General features: G+C 47.6%; 1 protein-coding gene across 1 annotated transcript in view; it reads left to right on the top strand.

Moving 5' to 3' along the window:
- KPNA1 (karyopherin subunit alpha 1) overlaps positions 1-22957 on the top strand; it is a 268403-nt gene that overhangs the window by 66845 nt on the left and 178601 nt on the right. Inside the window, 1 exon segment of the mRNA XM_030203977.1 lies at positions 1376-1470. Coding sequence (XP_030059837.1) covers positions 1376-1470 — 95 coding nt within the window.

The raw sequence follows: 22957 nt of genomic DNA, 5'->3' as shown, positions 1-22957 counted from the left end.
AGGCAATGAGATGTTCTATACAATTTTCACCCTGGTCGTTTCTGTCCCATTTTTTTTGGAAGAACTGTTATGAATGCATATTGTCTTGCCTTAAAGATTGCACTAAAATTCTTTTTATTGTATGTCTTATGATTGTAAGATTTTCAAATTGCAAGCTGGTTTGATTTATGGAAGAAAGTAGCATATAAAAAGTTTGAATAAAATGATCATGTAAGTTAGTGAGGGAAAGAAGGGAGGAATTTTCAAGTTTTTTTTTTTTTTTTTTAATGCAGGTAAGTGCATGCCATAGAACCATATTTGAAAATCTTCCATCCCCTTCCTGTATTCAGGTAAAAAGGTGAACTTTACATACTGAATAAAGCGGGCTGTGCTGAGTTAGGTAGAGTAAAATTGTGAGTTTTATTCTCCACAAATACTTTCATATGCATACTTTTGTGCCTGCTTCCATGTGGATACAAATTACTCCTGGGAAATTTTGCACACAATTTTTGAAAATTCTGCAAAATTCTGTATTTATTTGTAGTGTGTTTGCACAGAATTTCCCCATCATAAGGCCTGAAATTCCCTCCTAAGGTTCCAGCCTTCCCAGTTCTACCTCACTCTGCCTGCAGTGTTTTCTCCCTCTAACTCCAGCAAGACTGCTGTTTGTTCTGTCCCTGTCCCCACCCACACAATCTCTCAGCTTTCTCTGCCTCCCCCATTCCCTGTGGCACACACTTAGCTTTTGCTGCCTCCTCTTCCAAGTTTCCAGGGCACGCTCACCTTATTCTATTGCTCTGCGCACCCCCCTTCCCCCCCAGACCCCCTTCCCATGGCACATTCGTTAGACATAAGCTGCTCTCTTCCCCTCCACTGCAGGGATCAGCATGGCAGCAGGAGGAGGACAAAGTGAACTGCTGCACATCGGATCACTTCTTCATCTTCTGCCAGCTTAGACTAGACTGTTTAAGTGAATTATGCGGGCTTTTCTACAGCCCTGAAGTTCACATGAGCAGTCTAGTGTAAGCTGGCAGAGGAAGAGGTGACCCGATGTGCAGCAGTTCACTTCCTCCTGCTGCACAGTCTCTGCTGGGAATGGAGGAGCGACCCAGTGCCTGCACTTCACAGAATTCTGTATGTTTTATGGGTGTTGGGAATTCTGTGCAAATTCCTCACTGTTCACCAGGATTAACAAATGTGCCCATGTTTTTGTTCCCCAGCTGCATTTTTAAAGAGAAACTGAGGCATTTCCCTTTGAACATGTTTGCAGTTGTTCATGATCTCCACAAGGTCTTATTGCTTTTTATAGAATAAGTTAATGTTTGGTATATTTTTCACTAAAAAGCTATTTCTGTTAAATTTTTTTCCACTTAAATTTTTTTTTCTACTTCAACAGAACCTAATCCCCCAATTGATGAAGTGATTGGCACTCCAGGTGTGGTGGCCAGGTTTGTGGAATTCTTGAAAAGGAAAGAAAACTGTACATTACAGGTACTAAGCATATTTACTGCTTTATCTAAATCATTGTGACTTAAAATATCACTCTACAGTTGTTTTCTCTACATCCAAGCTTTTAGTACCAATAGGTAATTTAGGCAAGATCTCTCAAACTGCAGAGCATAAAATAATCCTTTGTGTGTTAGGTGCTTGAATCATTTGTATGCCTGCCTTAACCAAAAAAGATCAGATTAGCGCAGTGATTTCCAACTTGGGGTTCTTAAGATTTTCCGAGGACAAACAGGATAAAATATCCACACTGAGTGATGTCATCTGACAAAGCACAGCAGGTGATCCCCAGTTGTGTTGTGGAAACTTTTGAAAGCAGTTCACTGCATGCATTCATCTTCCTGCCCATGTTTGCTTCACAGGACCAGGTCATTCTTGTTTTTTCTCCTCACAGCTCACATCTGTTGACTCATTGTGGTTTGAGGTACTGTTTTCCTTTTTGCTTGTAAGTGTCTTACACAGGGCCCCATCAATTCTGAAGGACTCCAGTGCCATGTGTCAGGTGGAGGCCAAAAAGCATTGGCACTGATTCCCCCCCCCCCCCCCTTGAAGCATAATGCCTCCCCCCCTGAAGCATAATGTCAAGAACACCCGAGGTATCGGTCATCAGCAACTTCAAAGCACCTGATGTGAGGGCTGCTCACCCTCCTAGGAACTGGATGGGGTACAACAGCTTCTGTTGAGCTAAGACCAGGTTACCAATACAGCCCCGATGACATTGAAGGACATGAGCGTCTGGCTGATCCTCCACCTTCATTGATGGCAACTCTTAAGGAGCAGCTCAGAATCATATTCCAGAAAGGGATGTGACACCTTTTCGATGAGCCAGAAGCTATGACATTAAGGACATTAGCGCTGGGCCCCTCAGGAGCTCCACCCCATCTCGGAGGCCCATTCATTACTTGCAGGCAACATAGACAAGCCTCAAAAGGACTCTGAGCTGATCTCCATTGAGCTGGTGTTGATTTCCAGCACCTCGGGGGAGGGGGGAATGCGTCCTATGGGAACCAGGGATCCATTTGTTTTGATATCTTATGCCAGTGCCTGCACAGAATGCAAGGCAGTGCTGTCGGATATGCAAAGCAGATTCATATGTCTCCTGGTGAGTCCTTCTTTGGGTCTGATTCTGACTTCTGGGTGCTTGAGGAAGCATCAGAAATGCTTTTGATACAACATTCAGAGCCTTCACCATGGGTATTGGGTTGTACAGACTTTCCTGGCTGCATACTTCACACCTAGAACCATGAGAAACTGGCAGATGTTTCATACTGGGAGACACCCTTTTTGATGAAAACATGGAAGAAGTTGCAGACCTTGTCAGACATTCTAAAACCATCATGTCAGTATCCTGGTCTACTCCTTGCTTGGCCTCCACATCTAGGAGTTAATTGGGCAGAGGAGGAGCTGCTACTTTAAAAAGGCGTAGGTATTCCACCCCCCTCTCCCAACTAACCAGGGCTCTTGCTCCCCAACAGTATTGGAACCCAAAAGTCTCAACCAGCTCCCCAGTCAAAACAAAGGTTGAGCTTTTAATTGGCTCCAGGAGAGCATAGCTGCAATTCCCTTTCCTTTCTGAACAGCCGTCTGGTAGGAGACTTTGAAAACACTCAAAGCGGCCATGCAAGACCTATGGGGATAGTCTCGAATCTTTCAGCAGAGAGTGGTAGCCCTCCAGATAGGATTGGGGAGAAAGGGTTGCCCTGCCCCTAAAGTTGTTTGTGTGATTATCAGAGAAGTTTGGCACCCTGGAAGAACTGCTTGGTTTCCTACAATAGTAAAGGCTTTGGTTCCAGTTATACTTGTATGTATTTTTACCTGATTCTCTTAAAGTGTGCATCATGATCAGCTTATGAAGAAATTCCTGGCATGGGTCACCTCACCCCTCTACACTACCTTGCTGGAACAGAACATTCTCCGAGTACAAGCAGGCTGCTTGTTCTCACATGTGGATTGACATCCGCATCGGCCCGGGAATCTGTAATTTTGCAAGCAAAACATTTAAAAAGTTTGCCAGAACCTTTTGGTGCGTGAACCACGCGGACAACTTCCTGCCGGTTATGCGAGCGTTCCCGCTCAATTATTTTTTCTCCGCGGTGAGGTGTGGTCAAGTTTTTTCCCACTCCTCTCAGGTCCGTTAAAGAGTTCCTTAGTTTTTCCGGCTTTTTGCCTTATTTCTTTTTTTCTTGTTCGAAATTTATAGTTTAAAGAACCCCCCAAAACTTTACCTGTAGTTTCTTTATTTTTTTGCCCTTTTAAAGTTCCCTTTCTTTTTCGACGCGGCTGGATTGTGCCCTTTTTTTTCTTTTTAACAGGCACGATTGCGTCTTTTGATTTCGCCGAAGCCGTTTTTCCTTCCATGTCATCGAAGACACCCAGCAGCTTCAAGCGTTGTACTTGGTGCAACCGGACCATCTTGGGTACCGATACCCACGTTTGGTGTATCCAGTGCCTTGGGCCCGACCATAGCCCAGCTGCTTGTAGTCTGTGCCTTCACATGAAGAAACGGACTCAAGTGTCTTGAGAATCCCAACAAGAGAAGCTTTTTGGGGCTCGGTCCGGTCCTTCGACATCGGTACTGAGGTCATCGACATTGAGGGACGCATCGATGTCGGGAGCGAAGGTAAAGGTTGCGGAACGACCACCATTGAAGAGATTTGCAAGGCTACAACATGGTCATCAGTCCACACATTCACATCTCATTACTACCTCCAGCAGGATACCTGACGTGACAGTTTGTTTGGGCAGTCAGTGCTGCAGAATCTGTTCGGGATTTAGAATCCAACTCCACAACCCCCCCCCCCCCCCCCGCCCCGGCCCATTTTTGTTCTGTTCCAGGCTGCACTCTGTTGTTTATGGTTTCAGGTCAATCTATGTTAAGTCCTCGCCGTTGCGAGCCCCAATTGACCAATGTTCATTGTTTTGAGTGAGCCTGGTTGCTAGGGATACCCCACGTGAGAACAATCAGCTTGCTTGTCCTCAGAGAAAGCGAAGATACATACCTGTAGCAGGTATTCTCCGAGGATAGCAGGCTGATCTCACAAACCCGCCCATCTCCCCTTTGGAGTTTTGTTTGTTATTTGCTTTTTGATTAAACTGAGCGGGAACGCTCGCGTGACCTGTGGGAAGTTTTATTTATTTATTTTATTTTTGTTACATTTGTACCCCGCGCTTTCCCACTCATGGCAGGCTCAATGCGGCAGGCAATGGAGGGTTAAGTGACTTGCCCAGAGTCACAAGGAGCTGCCTGTGCCAGGAATTGAACTCAGTTCCTCAGTTCCCCAGGACCAAAGTCCACCACCCTAACCACTAGGCCACTCCTCCGTGTGGGAAGTTGTCCGCGTATGCGCGGTTCGCGCACCAGAAGTCTCTGGCAAACTTTTAAAATGGTTTGCTTGCAAAATTGTCGATTCCCGGGCCGATGCGGACGTCGACCCACATGTGAGAACTATCAGCCTGCTTGTCTTCGGAGAATACCTGCTACAGGTATGTATCTTCGCTTTATTAACCTGAACAACCTGGAAAACTCTGGCTGCTCTTCTCTCAGGTTTTTCAGAAACCTGATTGAGCTTAGTCGGCTGAGAACCAAATGACCCTTTGCCAAGGCTGTTGAACAGTAATCAAATAATAGAATTCTGGCACTGGGCTAGTGATATCAACTGTAGTGAGCTGGTCCTCTGGTCCCACTTCCAGTGGGGCTTTGCTGCTCCTAACTATGAACTAATATGTCTGGAGTCTCCATCCAGCTAAAGAGGTTATTCCTGCTGTGTCCGTATAGAAACATGCTGATCAGTACATGTCCAGGAAAGACATGAGGAAAGGATTGAATAGAACTGCAGTGTTGTACCCCTAGAAGGATTACAACCTCCAGAGGAGCCCATGATAATAGGTATAATGAGGCAGCAGAGGTGAAAAAAAGGTAACATCATGAAAACCTGCATCTCCACTGCAGCTGCCCTGGGCAGTTGCAAATTAATCACAGAAGCAGGCCATAAAATTGTGAGCAAAGGAGTGAGTTGGAAATGGAAGTTACATGGGGCATATCTAAGGTGGCAGCAGTGTGAGGACAGCATTTAGAGCCCCTACCATTGTTCCTGAACTCATTCCCAATGGGCGAATAGAAGTAAGAGGTGGGTCTTCCCTGCTGTTATGGCTTTTGCCTCTGTTGTAAGCCTGAGGGATACTCACATTGACCTGTGTTGCCTGTTGTTTCTGCTCCGGAGCCGGCATTGAGAATTCTGACTGGGGAAAGCTTGCCTGTCTCCTCCTTGATCATGAAACATCCAGAGCAACTATTTGTGATGAGTAGTTTTTGGGTAGGTGCAGTTGGAAGGTGTCAGTGCTGTGCCCAGAGTGGGATAAGAAGCTGTTTGTTCACTGCTGTCAGAAGATTTCTTGCAGCACTGAAATGCTGTGGAACTGACTGACCATGGAGAGATGTCGAATACTGTAGGAAGAGTATTAAGCAATTTACTTACCTCCTTGGTTTTCTTACACTTCAGGAGCTGAGTCAGTTAAATTTGAATGCTTTTTAGCCAGCTTTAGCTAAAATAAAACTTTCTCTAGAAAATATTTGAGAGACTCTAGCCATGGTGGAAAAGTCACTATCAGGAGAGTGTTTTACTTTTTCAATAAATGGTGAAATTGTTTTTTTGGTGGTGGGGGCAGGGGAAGCTTGGCACAGATAGAAACTGGGGATGATTTAGATTTTAAAGTTCACAGAAATTCAGAAAACATTTGTCTTGATGCAGGACTCTTTGCATATTAACAGGAAAGTAGAAAATTTGAAAAATGTTCACATTTTTGAGACTTACAAATTTTCTTAAGTAGTCCATATGTCAACCTTTGGTTATGTGAAAGAAATATGTTTCGAAGATTCTTAAATGCCTGTCCCGCATTATCATGTTTATTTTCTGCTTTTTAAGAGCTGACTCAGGCACAGCAGAGGGAGGATGTTTTCCAACTATCTTTGATTTTTATTTTTAATTATTTTATTCAAAGATTTTCAAAATAAGTACAATAAAAGCAGTTGAACAATCTAGTCCATTTCTCAAGAGTAGAAAAAAGAAATAAGCAATGCAATCAAAGATAAAATAGAAAAGAACATCCTACTTGGACTAAACTTAAGGCATGATAACATATAACTTACAGGTTTACTAATTAGCTTCCTTATCTAACAAAAATCTTTCTAGCTGATCTGGTTCAAAGGATGTGTAATGAACATCAGACAAAGAAATCAAACCTTTAGAATGAAACTTCAGAAAAAAATGAGGCTCCCAAAGCTAAACTCTAGACTTAAACTGAATAAATTGTTTACACATAGCCTGAGTATCCCTTGAAACATCAGGAAGTATCTGGTGCTTTCCTCCACAAAAAAAGAAAATCTTTCTTCTTAAGTGTTGGCTATAAAGAGTTACTTAATCTGCCTCTGAAGAGAAGGAAACTAGTAGTGTAGAATGTTGAGTAATTTCATCCTGTATAGTCTTTTAAAAGGCAGTCAAATCTCCATAATATCAGTCTTAGGTGAAAGAACATTCGTCCTTTCTACTTTCCCTCCCTTCAATACCTTTTTATTAGGCAGATAATAAGGTTTAACAATTATCATAGTATCAGCATTAGGCAGAATCAAAACTTCTTTGAAACATTTCCTCAGTAGGATCTCCACAGATGATGATGAGCAAACAGGAAAATTTAGGAATCCCAGTTTGGGAGATCTCGTCTGATTTTCTAACATCTCACTGTGTAGGTATAGGCTAGCCTTAATATTGGAAGTCCCCACTTTCTTCAGGGAACTATCTAATAAGGAAATCTTTGTATCCATATCATCTACTTTGGAGGCTAGACACTAAGAAAAGTCACAGAACTGCTGTACTGGACTTGAAGCATTGCTTCAGTCCTCTTCACCACTTTCCAGACATCTAGTAGAAACTTCAAGGGACCCACATCTAATACTGGAACTCTTTGGGAAACATCACAGGTCTAATATAAAAGATATAGAAGGTGATGGAAGCAGAGACAACTTTTGCAAAGCATTCAGCCCTCCTGATGGGGGAAAACCTTCTAGGGACAAATTCTCCACAGAAGATAGACTGGAAGCTATATGTGGATCAGGAATCTGCCAGTCCCCCGAACTTAATGAGACATCAGATTCATCACTTGGAATTAGAGTGGAAGGAGATCCTTATTTATGACAACTGGCCCAGGCAGATTAGAAATACTCATAATCAGATGTTTAATTTTGGCTTTGCACTTCCTCATGGTAAGACCATATAGTCCTTGCTAGATGTAATATCCAAAGCCACTAATAGAGGTCTGTCCCCACTGGGGCTCACAAGGGGAGCATGCCCCTTTGGCCATACCCTGTGACAATGCCGCAGGGAGCTACTAGAATTGACCTGGTGCTGGCTATGTTGATGACGTCAGCGGGCTGGGAGATGGAATCAGAGTGTGTCCAAATGAAGAGAGAGCCTCTAGGTGCCCAAATGAACCACCAGATACTTGTTCCGCCTCTGATTTTATTTTTAAATTCTTTGGAGGCTTTGGAAGTTTCAACTGACTTTGCAGGTCAGTCTGCCTTATAAGTAGCAGAATTCGTTCTTGATCATGAGAGGGATTGGATCCTGAAGTTTTTTTTTTTTTTTTTCAGAAGCAACATGAGAAATTTATGTAGAAGATTGTGTTGTGTAGTGCAAGAGCTGCCCAAAAAAGGAGGAAGCAATTCCTATTAGAGAGGGACCACAGCAGCTTACCAACTTTTTACCTGGGAAGAATTCTACACTTCAGCCTTCTACTTCCTTTATGTCTGATCTAGGAAGAAAAGATAGTTGTGTCCACATATTTAGTAGGCAGGCTGCTTCACCAGTGTTTTTTTCTTTTGTAATGGAATGTATTTCTTGGAATAGTGTTGGATAAGCCCTGGCATTTGTGAAAGTAGATAGCTGAATTGGGAGGTCTTGCATAAAAGACCTCCCCATTACTTGTTACTTGTTCCAGCAATGCTGTTTCCTTGACATACGATTATTTGGATTGTATTCTTTAATTCTGAAAATAAAACATTTAAAAAAGAGAAGAAACAAAGGAGGAGTGGATTGGGAAGAAATACAGTCCAACCCTCTAAGACTCAACTTTGTGATTGCTACCCAACCTGCCCGTGTGGTCACTCCCATCTGCCTTCGCTGGAAAAACAAACTCCCAGCGTATGCAGCGATTGACTCAACAGCCTCTGTATGCTTCATGGATTTTACCTTTGCCCAGCAACATCAAGTTGTGGTCATGGAAACTATTAATGGCTTTCCCTTGTCATGGGGCCCTATAACCTAGAGGTAGAACCTTTCATAGTGACAAAACCATGATCACCAGGAGGTGATATGCTTTGATTTGATCCATGTGCCACATTTTGACAGAATCCTAGAAATGCCCTGGCTGGAATAGCATAAACCTCATATCGACTTCAAAACTCATCAGATCACCTTTCCATCCGTGTTTTGCCAAGAAAATCTAGAAATGGAGGATGCTGCTGCAGAAATCCAGAAATGTGTAGCAACCTGGGAGGAAATGGGATATCTACTGGAGGAATAAATATTAGGAAAGTTTTGGTAAGGGGGCTGCATTTATCTTGCTCCTCATAGACTGTATGATTGCCGGATAGACTTAGAACCTAGGACAACAGTCTCATTTGACAGACTTTACTCCCTCTTGGAGCCTGAATTGTAAAGTGCTAAGAAAGTCTAAAGGGGAACCTAAAGAAAGGGTTTATCAGGCCTTTGACCTCTTAAGTGGGAGCCCCAATTTTCTTTGTATCAAAACGGATGGTTTTCTGACCTTGTATAGATTGCTAAGCTTTCAGTGCCATAACTGTCCAGAATTGGTATCCACTCCCACTCATTAACAAACTACTGGAATTTGTCCAAACTGCTGAAATTTTCACAAAGCTTTACCTTTGTGGAGTCTACAATTTCATTTGTATATGAAAAGGGAATGAGTTGGGGGGGGGGAACTAACTTCCATACCCAGTATGGCCATTTCAAGTATCTAGTAATGCCCCTGCTACCTTTTGAGATTGTGACCACAAACTGATCCTAGGAGATCCGAGACCTAGATGACATCTTGGTCATCTGAAGACCCGGCAGACCATGACTGCAAAATTTAACCAGATGTTCAAGGTCCTTGACTATCCTTCACCACCTAAGGAGTCTTCTACTGTTCCTCTGCACATTAAGCCATGGTGGAAAAATATGAATTTGACAAGAAATCTATTCAATTCTTGGGTTATAATTTTCCCCAAAGGCATTTGGAATTATTTCTGTAAGGTCTCAGCTGTGACAGAGTGGTCAGAACTAAAGGATGTCAAGGGCATCCAGCAGATGTTAAGATTTGCCAGCTTTTTTTTTGAGAAACACAACATATGAAAAGCATACAGTCCGGGGATCGTGTAACAAAATACAAACAACAAAGGAAACCCTAGAATACAAGAATCTTACTACAACTTAAAAACGATTTCAATAGGAATTTTTTGCCAACAAGAACATACACTGCCAACATTTTAAAGAAGGATTTATACCTGTAAAATGCCAACCTCACTCCACTTCCCTTTTCAATCCCCAGAACACTCCAAATTAACAAACCCAACCCAGCCTAGCCCACCACAGAGTTCTGGATAAGAAGAAAAAAGAAAGAAGAAAAATAAGGAAACCCCCACAGCATTTTAACAGGATCAATTGCTCAAGAAAGGTTCCCAGATGGCTTCCCACTTACAAGAGTATGACAACGTGTGGCCCAAAGTTTCTCTATTTCACAAATATATCACAGTTTATTCAGCCAGTGGACAAGAGAAGGAACTGTTGGAGGTTTCCATTGGGTGGCCAAAGTCACCCTAGCAGCTAACATAGTATGTCTCACCAACAGAGCCTGAGATTTAGTGAGACCTGGAGGTTTCTTAGGGAATAAAAAACTCTGGGGACCACTTAATAGGCCTCACCAACCACCGCTGATGCCTATACTGAATAGCCCTCCAGTAAGCTCGGCCCTTAATGGCCCATGGTACCCCTTTGTCCACACCCCCGCCATCACACAAGAGAAGCAGTTAGAAATATGTGACTAAGACGAACAGGGAACAGATATAGACACCTTCCCTTTTAAAGCGTGCTTTAGGAGTTTCTAGTCATCTTCAATTGCGACCACCCCCAGCCCCTGATGTCAACGCAAACAATGCAACAAATGGAGGGGAGGGGGGGTACATGCTTTCTTTGGTATTTATATAGGCAAAATATAAGTCCCCTTGTCCCTCTGGAGTCCTCACAAAAATCTTCAAGGAGAGTCATCACATAACACCCTAGCCTTAATCTCAGCAGAAAAGAGAAAGTGCTGTAACTGAGTGTAAGCAAAAATCTCATGTGGGAGGATGAGGTAATTCTCAGCTGGGGCAGAAAATGAAATCAAAACGTCATCATCAAATAACTGGCCCCCACGTTGCCAGAACAAACGAGACCCAATGAGTAAAGGGTCTGGGAACAAGACCTGGAGGAAAGAGTGGATTATGCGCTATAGTGTTGGACCATCTTTAAGTTTTCTTTCGCCGCCCTGCGTGTTCGCGTTTCTCCTTTTTAGTGCCTTTTTTCTTGGCTCCATCGCGAATTTTGACTTCGCCACCGCTATTTTTCCGTCCATGACATAGAGCATTCCCAGCAGCTTCAAGAAGTGAGGTCGGTGCAGCAGGGCAATCTCAGGTACCGATCCCCATTCATGGTGTATCCAGTGCCTTGGGCCTGACCATTGCCCAGACGCGTGTAAGTTGTGTCTTAGCCTTAAAAAGCAGACAGCCATTGAGACAGGCTCAGCGGGAATGTTTGTTTGGAGCCTTGCCCGGCACGTCGACGTCGACAGCGGTACCGAGGTCGGTGGCGTCGACATTGGCACCGGAGATGACATCGGGAGAGCAGGTAATACCTGTCCAGAGACCACCGCACGCTGGGAGCAGTGAGCCGTCGAGTGGATCTCCACCTGTCTCGAAGGCTCCTGCTGCAAAGGCCCATCGGGACCGAGCACTTTTGGACCCGACCCCGAGGAGGCGTGTGGATTCCACGTCCTCCTCGTTGGTACCAAGGAGTACCGATGCCGTGCATTGAGCGAAGGCTAAGAAGCATCGGCATCGGTCCCCTTCTACACACGGTACCGGGAGCTCCGGGGCGTCGAGGGACTCGGCACCCGAGAAGCGTCGATGCCGGGAGGTCCACTCACCCTCCATCCAAGAGGTGTCGGTGCGCCAGTCTTCGAACAGTCAGGTACTGCCTCCTTCCTCTGCACAGGTTCTGCCTCTGGCTCCTGCACCAGCCCCACAGCCTTTCCCGGCAGATACTCTTGATGAGCGCCTCAGAGCCATTCTTCCAGGTCTCCTGGAGGAGCTGCTGCGCCAGTCTGTTCCGGTACCGGGGGTGCTTGCACCTTCGGTACCGTTGATGGAAGCGGCAGTGAGCTCTGTGCCTTTGGTGTGGTCACTGACGCCGATGCCGCTTGTGGCTTCGGCCTCGGCTGCCACCCAGGTCGACTCCCTGTCAACATCTCTGGAGGGAGCTTCATCACCGCCAGCACGGGAGTTGACTTCTCGACGTCATCGAGGACATGGTTCCTCAGAGTCGAGACGGGCCCGGTTTCGAACTGCAGTTTGTGAACTCTTGTCCGACACCGAGAAGGATGCCTCGTGGGGAGAAGAGGAGGATCCAAGATATTTCTCTTCTGAGGAGTCCTGTGGTCTTCCTTCTGATCCCACTCCTTTGCCTGAAAGGAAGCTTTCTCCCCCGCAGTGTCTTTCTTTCTCCTCCTTTGTGCGGGAAATGTCTGTGGTTATTCCCTTCCCTATGGTATCTGAGGATGAGCCCAGGGCCGAGATGTTCCTCTGCATAATGTCCTTAAGCAGACATTGCTGAAGAACTGGACGAAACCATTATCTAATCCCACCATCCCCCAAAAAGCTGAGTCCCAGTATAGAATCCATGGGGAGCCTGAGTTGATGAAGTCGCAGTTACCTCACGACTCTATGGTTGTGGATTCGGCTCTCAAGAGGGCCAAGAGTTCTAGGGATTTTGCCTTGGCGCCCCCGGGACGAGAATCTAGAACTTTGGACTCTTTTGGGAGGAAGGCCTACCAGTCCTCTAAGCTCGTGTCCAAAATTCAGTCTTACCCAGCTCTACACGAGCATCCTCATGCGGAACAATGTGAAGCAACTGGTGGACTTGGTGGACAAGCTCCATCCAGAGCACGCCAAGCCTTTTCAGGAGGTGGTCAGGCAGCTGAAGGCGTGTCGTGAATTCCTGTCCAGGGGTGCTTATGATTCTTTTGATGTTGCATCTAGAACCGCTGCCCGAGGTATAGTGATGTGCAGACTCTCATGGCTGCGAGCCTCTGACCTGGACAATAGAGTCCAGCAGCGGCTGGAGGATGTCCCTTGCCAGGAGGATAATATTTTTGGTGTGAAAGTCGAGCAAGTGGTTGTACAGCTCAACCAGCGGGAAACCGCTATGGACAATCTCTCCTACCGGGCACCTTCAGCATCTACCTCATCAGGTAGACTTTTTTCCCAAGGAAAGGCGGAATACTCTCTATGCTTACAATAAGCGCAGGTACAATCCGCTTTCTTGGCAGCCTTCTCAGACTCAACCTCAGTGCGCTCGTTCTCGTCAACAGCGTGCGCCTAGACAGGCCCCCGCAGCTCCCCAGCAAAAGCAAGGGACGGGCTTTTGACTGGCTCTAGTTGAGCATAGCCGCCATCAAAGTGTCTGTGCCGGACGATCTGCTGGGGGGGGGGGGGGGGGTTAAAGTTTTTTCACCAAAGGTGGCCTCTAATAACCTCCGATCGGTGGGTTCTCCAAATAGTCCAGCTAGGATACTCCCTGAATTTGATCTCCAGACCTCCAAATTGTCCACCGGGGGCTCAGTCTTTCAGCTCCCAGCACAGGCAGGTACTTGCAAAGGAACTCTCCACCCTTCTCAGCGCCAGTGCGGTCGAGCCCGTTCCACCAGGGAAAGAAGGCCTGGGATTCAATTCCAGGTACTTCCTTGTGCAAAAGAAAACAGAGGGGATGTGTCCCATCCTAGACCCAAGGGCCCTGAACAAATATCTGGTCCGAGAAAAGTTCAGGATGCTTTCCCTGGGCACCCTTCTTCCCATGTTTCAGAAAAACGACTGGCAATGTTCTCTGGATTTAAAGGATGCTTACACGCACATCCCGATACTGCCAGCTCACAGGCAGTATCTACAATTTCGTCTGGGAACACAGCACTTTCAGTATTGTGTGCTGCCCTTTGGGCTCGCGTCTACGCCCAGGGTCTTTACCAAATGCCTGGCGGTAGTTGCAGCATCGCTACGCAGACTGGGAGTGCATGTGTTCCCCTATCTCGACGATTGGCTGGTGAAGAACACCTTAGAGGCAGGAGTTCTACAGTCCATGCAGATGACTATTCAACTCCTGGAGCTATTGGGGTTTGTCATAAATTACCCAAAGTCCCATCTTCTTCCAGTTCAGAACCTAGAATTCATAGGAGCTCTGCTGAATTCAAAGACCGCTCATGCCTATCTTCCAGAGGCGAGAGCAGACAACCTTACTCTCATTTCATTGGTTGGAGCGTCTCAGCAGGTCACAGCTCGGCAGATGTTGAGACTACATGGCCATATGGCCTCCACATTTCATGTGACTCCCATTGCCCATCTTCACATGCGATCAGCTCAGTGGACCCTAGCTTCCCAGTGGTTTCAGGCCACAGGGGATCTAGAGGATGCAATCCAGCTACCCACCAAATTTTGCAATTACCTTCACTGTTGGGCAATTCGATCCAATTTGACTTTGGGACGTCCCTTCCAAATTCCTCAGCCGCAAAAAATGCTGACCACAGATGCATCTCTCCTGGGGTGGGGAGCCCATATAGATGGGCTTCACACTCGAGCTTGGTCCCTCCAGGAATCAGGTCTTCAGATCAATCTCCTGGAGTTACGAGCATCTGGAACGCTCTAAAGGCTTTCAGAGATCGGCTGTCCAATCAAATTATTCAAATTCAAGCAGACAATCAGGTTGCCATGTACTACATCAACAAGCAGGGGAGCACCGGATCTCGCCCCCTGTGTCGGGAAGACGTCCAGATGTGGCTTTGGGCTCGCCATCCTGGCATGCTTCTCCGAGCCACGTATCTGGCAGGTGTAAACAACGTTCTCTGAGGACAAGCAGACTGGACATCATCACGCATAGGTCGTCGTCCGCGACGGCCCAGGAGCTCCAGAATTTTAAAGAAAAACTTTAAAAGCTTCTAGAAGCAGCGCGACGGGCGCGGGGACAACGCACCGCGCATGCACGAGTGACTTCCCGCCCGCAACGCCCGCGTGCTTCCCTCAGTTTCCTTTTTTCCGTTTTGCAAAGAGGGGTTGTTTTTCTGCCGCTCCTCGCGTTCTGTGGCCCAGGAGACGTTTTTTCCGTCGCGTTTACGCGCTCCGAGTGTGTTTTTTTGCTACCTTTTTCTCTTTCTTTCAAAATCGGGAAAAACCCCCCCTTATTTTCTTAGTTTTTTTCCCCCCGTTTTGTAAGTTTTCTTTCTCCTCCGGTCGCGGCCGTCTTTAGGCCGCCCGGACGCGTGGCTTTTTCTTTTTTTCATGCCTTCTCGTTGGCACCATCGAGTCGTTTGATTTTTCGACTGCTATTTTTCCTCCCATGTCATCGAGGACTCCCAGCGGCTTCAAACGTTGTTCCCGCTGCAACCGCACCATCTCGTCGACCGATCCTCATGCCTGGTGTCTCCAGTGCCTCGACCATTTGCCAGCTTCGTGTAAGCTTTGCAAATTAATGAAAAAGAGGACCCAGGTAGCTCGAGAGATTCAGGGTGAGAAGCTTTTTCCGGATCAGTCCGGTCCTTCGACGTCGGCATCGACATCGGTACCGAGGTCGACGACATTGATGTCGAAGGAGGCAGCATCGAGAATCCAGGTAATGGCTGCCAAAATACCTGTTACAGCTGGGAGCAGCGAGTCATCGAGTGGGTCTCCACCCGTCTCGAGGCCTGCTGCTATGCAGGCTCCCTGGGACCGCCCTCAGTCGGACCCGGCCCCGAGGAGGCGTGAGGATTCCACGTCCTCCTCATCGGTACCGAGGAGTGTCGATGACGGGCGTCGGGCGAAGGCTTAAGAAGCATCGCCATCTATCTCCTTCCTGTCACAGTACCGAGAGCTCCGGGGAGCCGAGGGAGTCTGCACCCGAGAAGCGTCGGCACCGGGAGGATCGCTCACTCTCCATTCAGGAGGTGCCGACGCGTCGGTCGTCAGGCAGCTAGGTACCGGTTCTCGAACCTCATCTGATTCTACCACCGATTCCCGTACCGACCCCACAGCTTGTTCCGATGGCAGCCCTCGATGTCTCCGGGCCATGCTTCTAGGCCTTCTGGAAAGGATGATGTGTCCTTCTGCCTCAGTACCGCAGGTGCTTGCGCCTCCAGTACCTACTGCTGAGACGGTGTCTGCCCCATCTCCTGCGTGGAGGTCCCCGTCCTCGGTACCACTTGCGGTGCCTGAGCCGGTTGCCACCCAGGTGGACTCTCCTTCGACATCGGTGGAGGAAGCTTCGCTGGAGTCCAGGCAAGGGTCCACTTCTCGACGCCCTTCACGAGGACATCGATCCTCGAGGTCGGACAATAGCTCGGCGTCGGACAATAGCTCTCGTTGTCCGACGCCGAACAGGAGCACTCATGGAGTGAAGAAGAAGACCCCAGATTTTTTTCGGAGGAAGATTCTCAGGGGCTTCCATCGGATCCCACTCCGCCTATTGAGGTTAGACAATCTCCACCTGAATGTCTCTCCTTTTCATCTTTTGTGTGGGAAATGTCTAGGGACATTCCTTTTCCCATGGAGGCTGTGGATGAGCCCAGGGCTGAGATGTTCGAGGTCCTGGATTATCCTTCTCCGCCAAAAGAGGTTGCAATGGCCCCCTTTCATAATACACTCTGGGAAGTGATTTTGCGAAATTGGTCTTGCCCTCTATCTAACTCAGTTGTCAACAAGAAGTCCGAGTCCCAGTACAGAGTCCACGGTGAGCCTGTGATGGTGAAGGCCCAACTTCCTCACGATTCTATGGTGGTGGATTCTGCTCTCCGAAGATCCAAGAGTACTAGGGACTATGCCTCGGTGCCCCCGGGCAGAGGGCCTAGAACCTTGGATTCTTTTGGGAGGCGTACGTATCAGGCCGGAATGCTCGCGGCCAAGATTCAAACATACCAGCTGTACATCAGCATCCACTTACGGAACTCGATAAAGCAACTGTCCAGTTTGGTTGAAGCTCTCCCTCCTGAGCTTGCCGAGTCTTTTCACCAGGTGGTCAGGCAGCAGAAGGCGTGTCGCAAATTCCTGGCCAGGGGAGCTTTTGATTCTTTTGATGCTGCATCCCGGGTGGCTGCTCAAGGTATCGTCATGCGCAGACTCTCCTGGCTGCATGTTTCGGACCTGGATCAGAAGACCCAGCACCGAATGGCGGATGTTCCTTGCCGTGGGGACAATCTTTTTGGAGAGAAGGTTGAGGATATGGTTGATTTTCTCAAGAAAGCAATATGATGCTATGGTCTCTCTCGCCCGCCGGACGCCTTCTGTTACTACCTCCTCCTCTAGGAGTTTTTTTGGAGGGAGGAGGAGTGCTCCCTATTCCTCTACTAGGCGTAGGTACAATCCTGCTTCCCGACAGCCTGTTCAAGCTCGCCCCCAGCAGGCCCGCTCTCGTCAGCGGCGTGCGCCTCAGGCCCCTCCGGCTCCCCAATAAAAGCAAGGGACGAGCTTTTGACTGGCTCCAAAGCAGCATAGCCCAAATCAAAGTGTCTGTACCGGACGATCTTACTGTCGGAGGGAGGCTTATATTTTTTTACCAAAGGTGGCCTCTCATAACCTGCGACAGGTGGGTTCTACAAATAGTCCGGTCCGGATACACCCTCAGTCTGGAATCAAAGCCTCCAAATTGTCCTGTGGGAGCTCAATCTTTCAGTTCCCGCCACAAGCAGGTACTTGCAGAAGAACTCTCCGCCCTTCTCAGCGCCAATGCGGTCGAGCCTGTTCCACCCGGGCAAGAAGGGCTGGGATTCAATTCCAGGTACTTCCTTGTAGAAAAGAAAACAGGGGGGATGCGTCCCATCCTAGACCTAAGGGCCCTGAACAAATACCTGGTTCTAGAAAAGTTCAGGATGGTTTCCCTGGGCACCCTTCTTCCAATGATTCAGGAAAACGATTGGCTATGCTCTCTCGACTTAAAGGACGCCTACACTCACATTTCGGTGCTCCCAACTCACAGGCTGTACCTTCGATTTCGTCTGGGAACTCAGCATTTTCAGTACTGCGTGCTGCCCTTTGGTCTGGCTTCTGCACCCAGAGTCTTCACAAAGTGCTTTGCTGTGGTCGCAGCATCGCTACGCAGACTGGGAGTGCATGTGTTCCCCTATCTCGATGATTGGCTGGTGAAGAGCGCCTTGAAGGCAGGAGCTCTACGATCCATGCAGATTACTATTCAATTGCTCGAACTACTGGAGTTTGTCATCAACTATCCCAAGTTCCACCTGGTTCCCGTACAGAAATTGGAATTCATAGGAGCTCTGTTGAACACACAGACGTCTCAAGCTTCTCCAGGCACGGGCGGACAACCTCCTAGCTCTCGTGTCCTCAGCTTGGGCATCCCAACAGATCACAGCTCGGCAGATGTTGAGACTTCTGGGCCACATGGCCTCCACAGTTCATGTGACACCCATGGCACGTTTACACATGAGATCGGCTCAGTGGACCCTAGCTTCCCAGTAGTGTCAAGCTGCGGGGGATCTAGAGGATGTCATCCTTCTTTCCACCGAATTTTGCAATTCCCTTCACTGGTGGACCATTCGCTCCAATCTGACCTTGGGACGCCCATTCCAAATTCCTCAGCCGCAAAAAGTGCTGACGATGGGTGCATCCCTCCTGGGGTGGGGAGCTCATGTGGCTATGGGCTCCACACTCAAGGAGTTTGGTCCTTCCAGGAAACGCATCTCCAGATCAACCTCTAGAGCATTCCAGATCGCTCGCAATTCCAAAAGACTTTCAGAGAACGGCTGTCCAACCAAGTTATCCTAATTCAGACAGACAATCAAGTTGCTATGTATTACACCAACAAGCAGGGGGGCACCGGATCTCGCCCTCTGTGTCAGGAAGCCGTCAGGATGTGGCTTTGGGCGACTCAGCATGGTATGTTTCTCCAAGCCACATATCTGGCAGGCGTAAACAACGGCCTGGCCGACAGGTTGAGCAGGATCATGCAACCTCATGAGTGGTCTCTGAACATGGGTGTTGTCCACAAGATCTCCCAGCATGGGGCACCCCTTCGGTGGATCTTTTTGCCACTCAGTACAATCACAAAGTTCCTCAATTCTGTTCCAGTCTCCAGCCCCACGGCAGACTAGCGTCAGATGCCTTTCTCCTTCATTGGGGGACAGGTCTCCTGTATGCTTATCCTCCCATTCCTTTGTTGGGGAAAACTCTGCTGAAACTCAGGCAAGACCGTGGAACCATGATTCTGATAGCGCCCTTTTGGCCTCATCAGATTTGGTTCCCTCTTCTTCTGGACTTATCCTCTGAAGAACAGTGGAGATTGGACTGGTTTCCGACACTCAGAACGAAGGGTCGCTTCTGCATCCCAACCTCCAGTCTCTGGCGCTCACGGCCTCCAGTCTCTGGCGCTCACGGCCTGGATGTTGAGAGTGTAGAAGTTGCCTCTTTAGGCTTTTCGCTTGCTTCCAGGAAAGATTCCACGAAAAGGAGTTATGCGTTTAAATGGAGGAGGTTTGCCGTCTGGTGTGACAGCAAGGCCTTAGACCCTTTCTCTTGTCCTACACGGACCCTTCTACACTTGTCAGAGTCTGGTCTTAAGACTAACTCAGTAAGAGTTCACCTTATTGCAATTAGTGCTTATCATCACCGTGTAGAAGGTCAGCCTATCTCTGGACAGCCTTTAGTTGTTCGCTTCATGAGAGGTTTGCTTTTGTCAAAGCCCCCTGTCAAACCTCCACCAGTGTCATGGGATCTCAACGTCGTTCTCACCCAACTGATGAAACCTCCTTTTGAGCCGCTGAATTCCTGCCATCTGAAGTACTTGACCTGGAAGGTCATTTTCTTGGTGGCTGTTACTTCAGCTCGTAGAGTCAGTGAGCTCCAAGCCCTGGTAGTTCATGCTCCCTACTTTAAATTTCATCATAACAGGGTAGTTCTCCGCACTCATCCTAAGTTCCTGCTGAAGGTGGTGTCGGAGTTCCATCTGAATCAGTCAATTGTCTTCCCAACATTTTTTTCCCCGTCCATACCCGTCCTGGTGAGGACAAGTTGCATACCTTGGACTTTAAGAGAGTATTGGTGTGGAGCGGACGAAGCCCTATAGACAGTCCGCCCAGTTATTTGTTTCTTTTGATCCCAACAGGAGGGGAGTTGCCATCGGAAAACGCACAATCTCCAGTTGGCTAGCAGATTGCATTTCCTTCACTTAGGCCCAAGCTGGGTTGACTTTGGAGGGCCATGTCACGGCTCATAATGTCAGAGCAATGGCTGCATCAGTGGCTCATCTGAAGTCAGCTTCTATTGAAGAGATTTGGAAGGCTGCGACGTGGTCATCAGGCCACACATTCACATCTCACTACTGCCTACAACAGGATACCTGACGTGACAGTCGGTTTGGGCAGTCGGTGTTACAGAATCTGTTTGGGGTTTAGAATCCAACTCCACCGTCCTAGACCAATTTCTGTTCTGTTCCAGGCTGCACTCTCAGTTGTGTTTGGTTTTAGGTCAATTTCAGTTATGTCCTCGCCGTTGCGAGGCCCAATTGACCATTGTTCATTGTTTTGAGTGAGCCTGGGTGCTAGGGATACCCCATGCGTGATGATGTCCAGCCTGCTTGTCCTCGGAGAAAATGAAGATACTTACCTGTAGCAGGACAACAGGCTGGACATCATCACAACCTTCCCTCCTCCCCTTTGGAGTTGTTCTCTTCTTCTTGCTTGTTATATAACTGAGGGAAGCACGCGGGTGGGAAGTCACTCGCCTCCTTGGGTCTTCCTGAGGGTGTCTCCCGAGTTTTGCTTGCTTCCAGGAAAGATTCCACGAAAAAGTGTTATTCTTTCAAATGGAGGAGGTTTGCCGTCTGGTGTGACAGCAAGGCCCTAGATCCTCTTTCTTGTCCTACACAGACCCTGCTTGAATACCTTCTACACTTGTCAGAGTCTGGTCTAAAGACCAACTCCGTAAGGGTTCACCTTAGTGCAATTAGTGCTTATCATCAATGTGTAGACGGTAAATATCTCTGTACAGCCTTTAGTTAGAGTGGAGGAGTGGCCTAGTGGTTAGGGTGGTGGACTTTGGTCCTGAGGAACTGAGTTTGATTCCCGGCACAGGCAGCTCCTTGTGACTCTGGGCAAGTCACTTAATCCTCCATTGCCTGCCGCATTGAGCCTGCCATGAGTGGGAAAGCGCGGGGTACAAATGTAATAAAAATAAAATAAAAAAATAGTTGTTCGCTTCATGAGAGGTTTGCTTTTGTCGAAGCCCCCTGTCAGACCTCCGCCAGTGTCATGGGATCTCAACGTCGTTCTCACCCAGCTGATCAAACCTCCTTTTGAGCCACTGAATTCCTGCCATCTGAAGTATTTGACCTGGAAGGTAATTTTCTTGGTGGCTGTTACTTCAGCTCGTAGAGTCAGTCAGCTTCAAGCCTTGGTAGCCCATGCTCCTTATACTAAATTTCATAATAACAGAGTAGTCCTCCACATGCACCCTAAGTTCCTGCCGAAGATGGTGTCTGAGTTCCATCTGAACCAGTCAGTTGTCTTGCCAACATTTTTTTCCCCGTCCTCATACCCGCCCTGCTGAACGTCAGTTGCATACATTGGACTTCAAGAGAGCATTGGCCTTCTATGTGGAGCGGACAAGCCCCTTCAGACAGTCAGCCCAGTTTGTCTCTTTCGACCCCAACAGAAGGGGAGTTGCTTTCGGGAAACGCACCATTTCAAATTGGTTAGCAGATTGCATTTCCCTCACGCCCAAGCAGGGCTGACTCTTGAGGGTCATGTCACAACTCATAGAAGAGGTTTGCAAGGCTGCAACATGATCTTCAGTCCACACATTCCATCTCACTACTGCCTTCAGCAGGATACCCGACGCGACAGTCAGGTTGGGCAGTCGGTGCTGCAGAATCTGTTTGGGGTTTAGAATCCAACTCCACCCCCCTAGGCCCATTTTTGATCTGTTCCAGGCTGCACTCTGTTAGATGTTTTCTTCCTAGGTCAATCCTTATTATGTCCTTGCCGTTGCGAGGCAATGATTGACCCTGTTTGTTGTTTTGAGTGAGCCTGGGGTCTAGGGATACCCCATCAGTGAGAACAAGCAGCCTGCTTGTCCTCGGAGAAAATGAAGATACATACCTGTAGCAGGTATTCTCCGAGGACAGCAGGTTGATTGTTCTCACTTACCTACCCACCTCCCCTTTGGAGTTGTCTTTCCTTCTTTGCTTTGTTATCAAACTGACGGGGCTCTCACACGACGGGCGTGAAATTGATGGCCGCGTATGCGCGGTGCAGGCGCCCTCGCGCGATCGAAGGCTCTAGCAAGCTTTTGTTGCTAGGAAGATTCCGGTCTCGGGGCTGCCGTGTATGTCACCCATCAGTGAGAACAATCAGCCTGCCGTCCTTGGAGAATACCTGCTACAGGTATGTATCTTCATTATACTTCCTCTGCTGACCCACTGGAATGAGATGAAGGGAACTCAACACGTGTGAACAAATCCCAATTGCCAGAGCTTCCAGCTTGTTCCTATTGTTTGAAACCAGAAACCAAAGAATATTCACTCAAGAGCTTCACAAGATTAGGCAAAGAAATCAGTGGTTTGGTCAAGGAAAGAAGAACATCGTCAGCAAACAAAACTAACTTATATTCTCGACCACCCACATTAATACCAGATATTTGGGTCAGTATGTATGGTTCTCTGAGGACAAGCAGGCTCAAATTCTTACTTGTGGGTCGTCGTCTGTGACAACACAGGAGACGGAACAATTCAGAGCTGAAGAACCTTCGAGAATGTTCTGCCGCGCGGGCCAACCCACCGCACATGCAAGGGCGGCTTCCTGCCCGCGATGCAAACGTGTAGCACTTAGTCTCTTTTTTTTTTTTTTTTCCACGGTTCTGGACGGTCGGGTTTTGTTCCTCGCTGCCAGTTTTTCGCTCAGGAGACGTGGTTCAAGCATTTATTGCTATTTTTTTTTCATTTCTTTATTAGTTTTACTTTCAGTAAACTAATTTTAAAAAACAACCTTTTTTCCTTCATTTTTCTTTTTCGTTTGTGGCCGACCTATTTTTTTTGTGCCTATTTTGATTGGCACCATCGAGCCTTTTGATTTTGCCAACGCTATTTTTCCGCCCATGTCTTCGAAGACTCCCAGCGGTTTCAAGCATTGTACTTGCTGC

The sequence above is a fragment of the Microcaecilia unicolor genome, chromosome 5, assembly GCF_901765095.1.
Source record: "Microcaecilia unicolor chromosome 5, aMicUni1.1, whole genome shotgun sequence".
In the NCBI taxonomy this organism is placed as follows: domain Eukaryota; kingdom Metazoa; phylum Chordata; class Amphibia; order Gymnophiona; family Siphonopidae; genus Microcaecilia; species Microcaecilia unicolor.
Note: the sequence above shows the minus strand (reverse complement) of the source record. Positions and strands in the feature narration are given on the sequence as shown.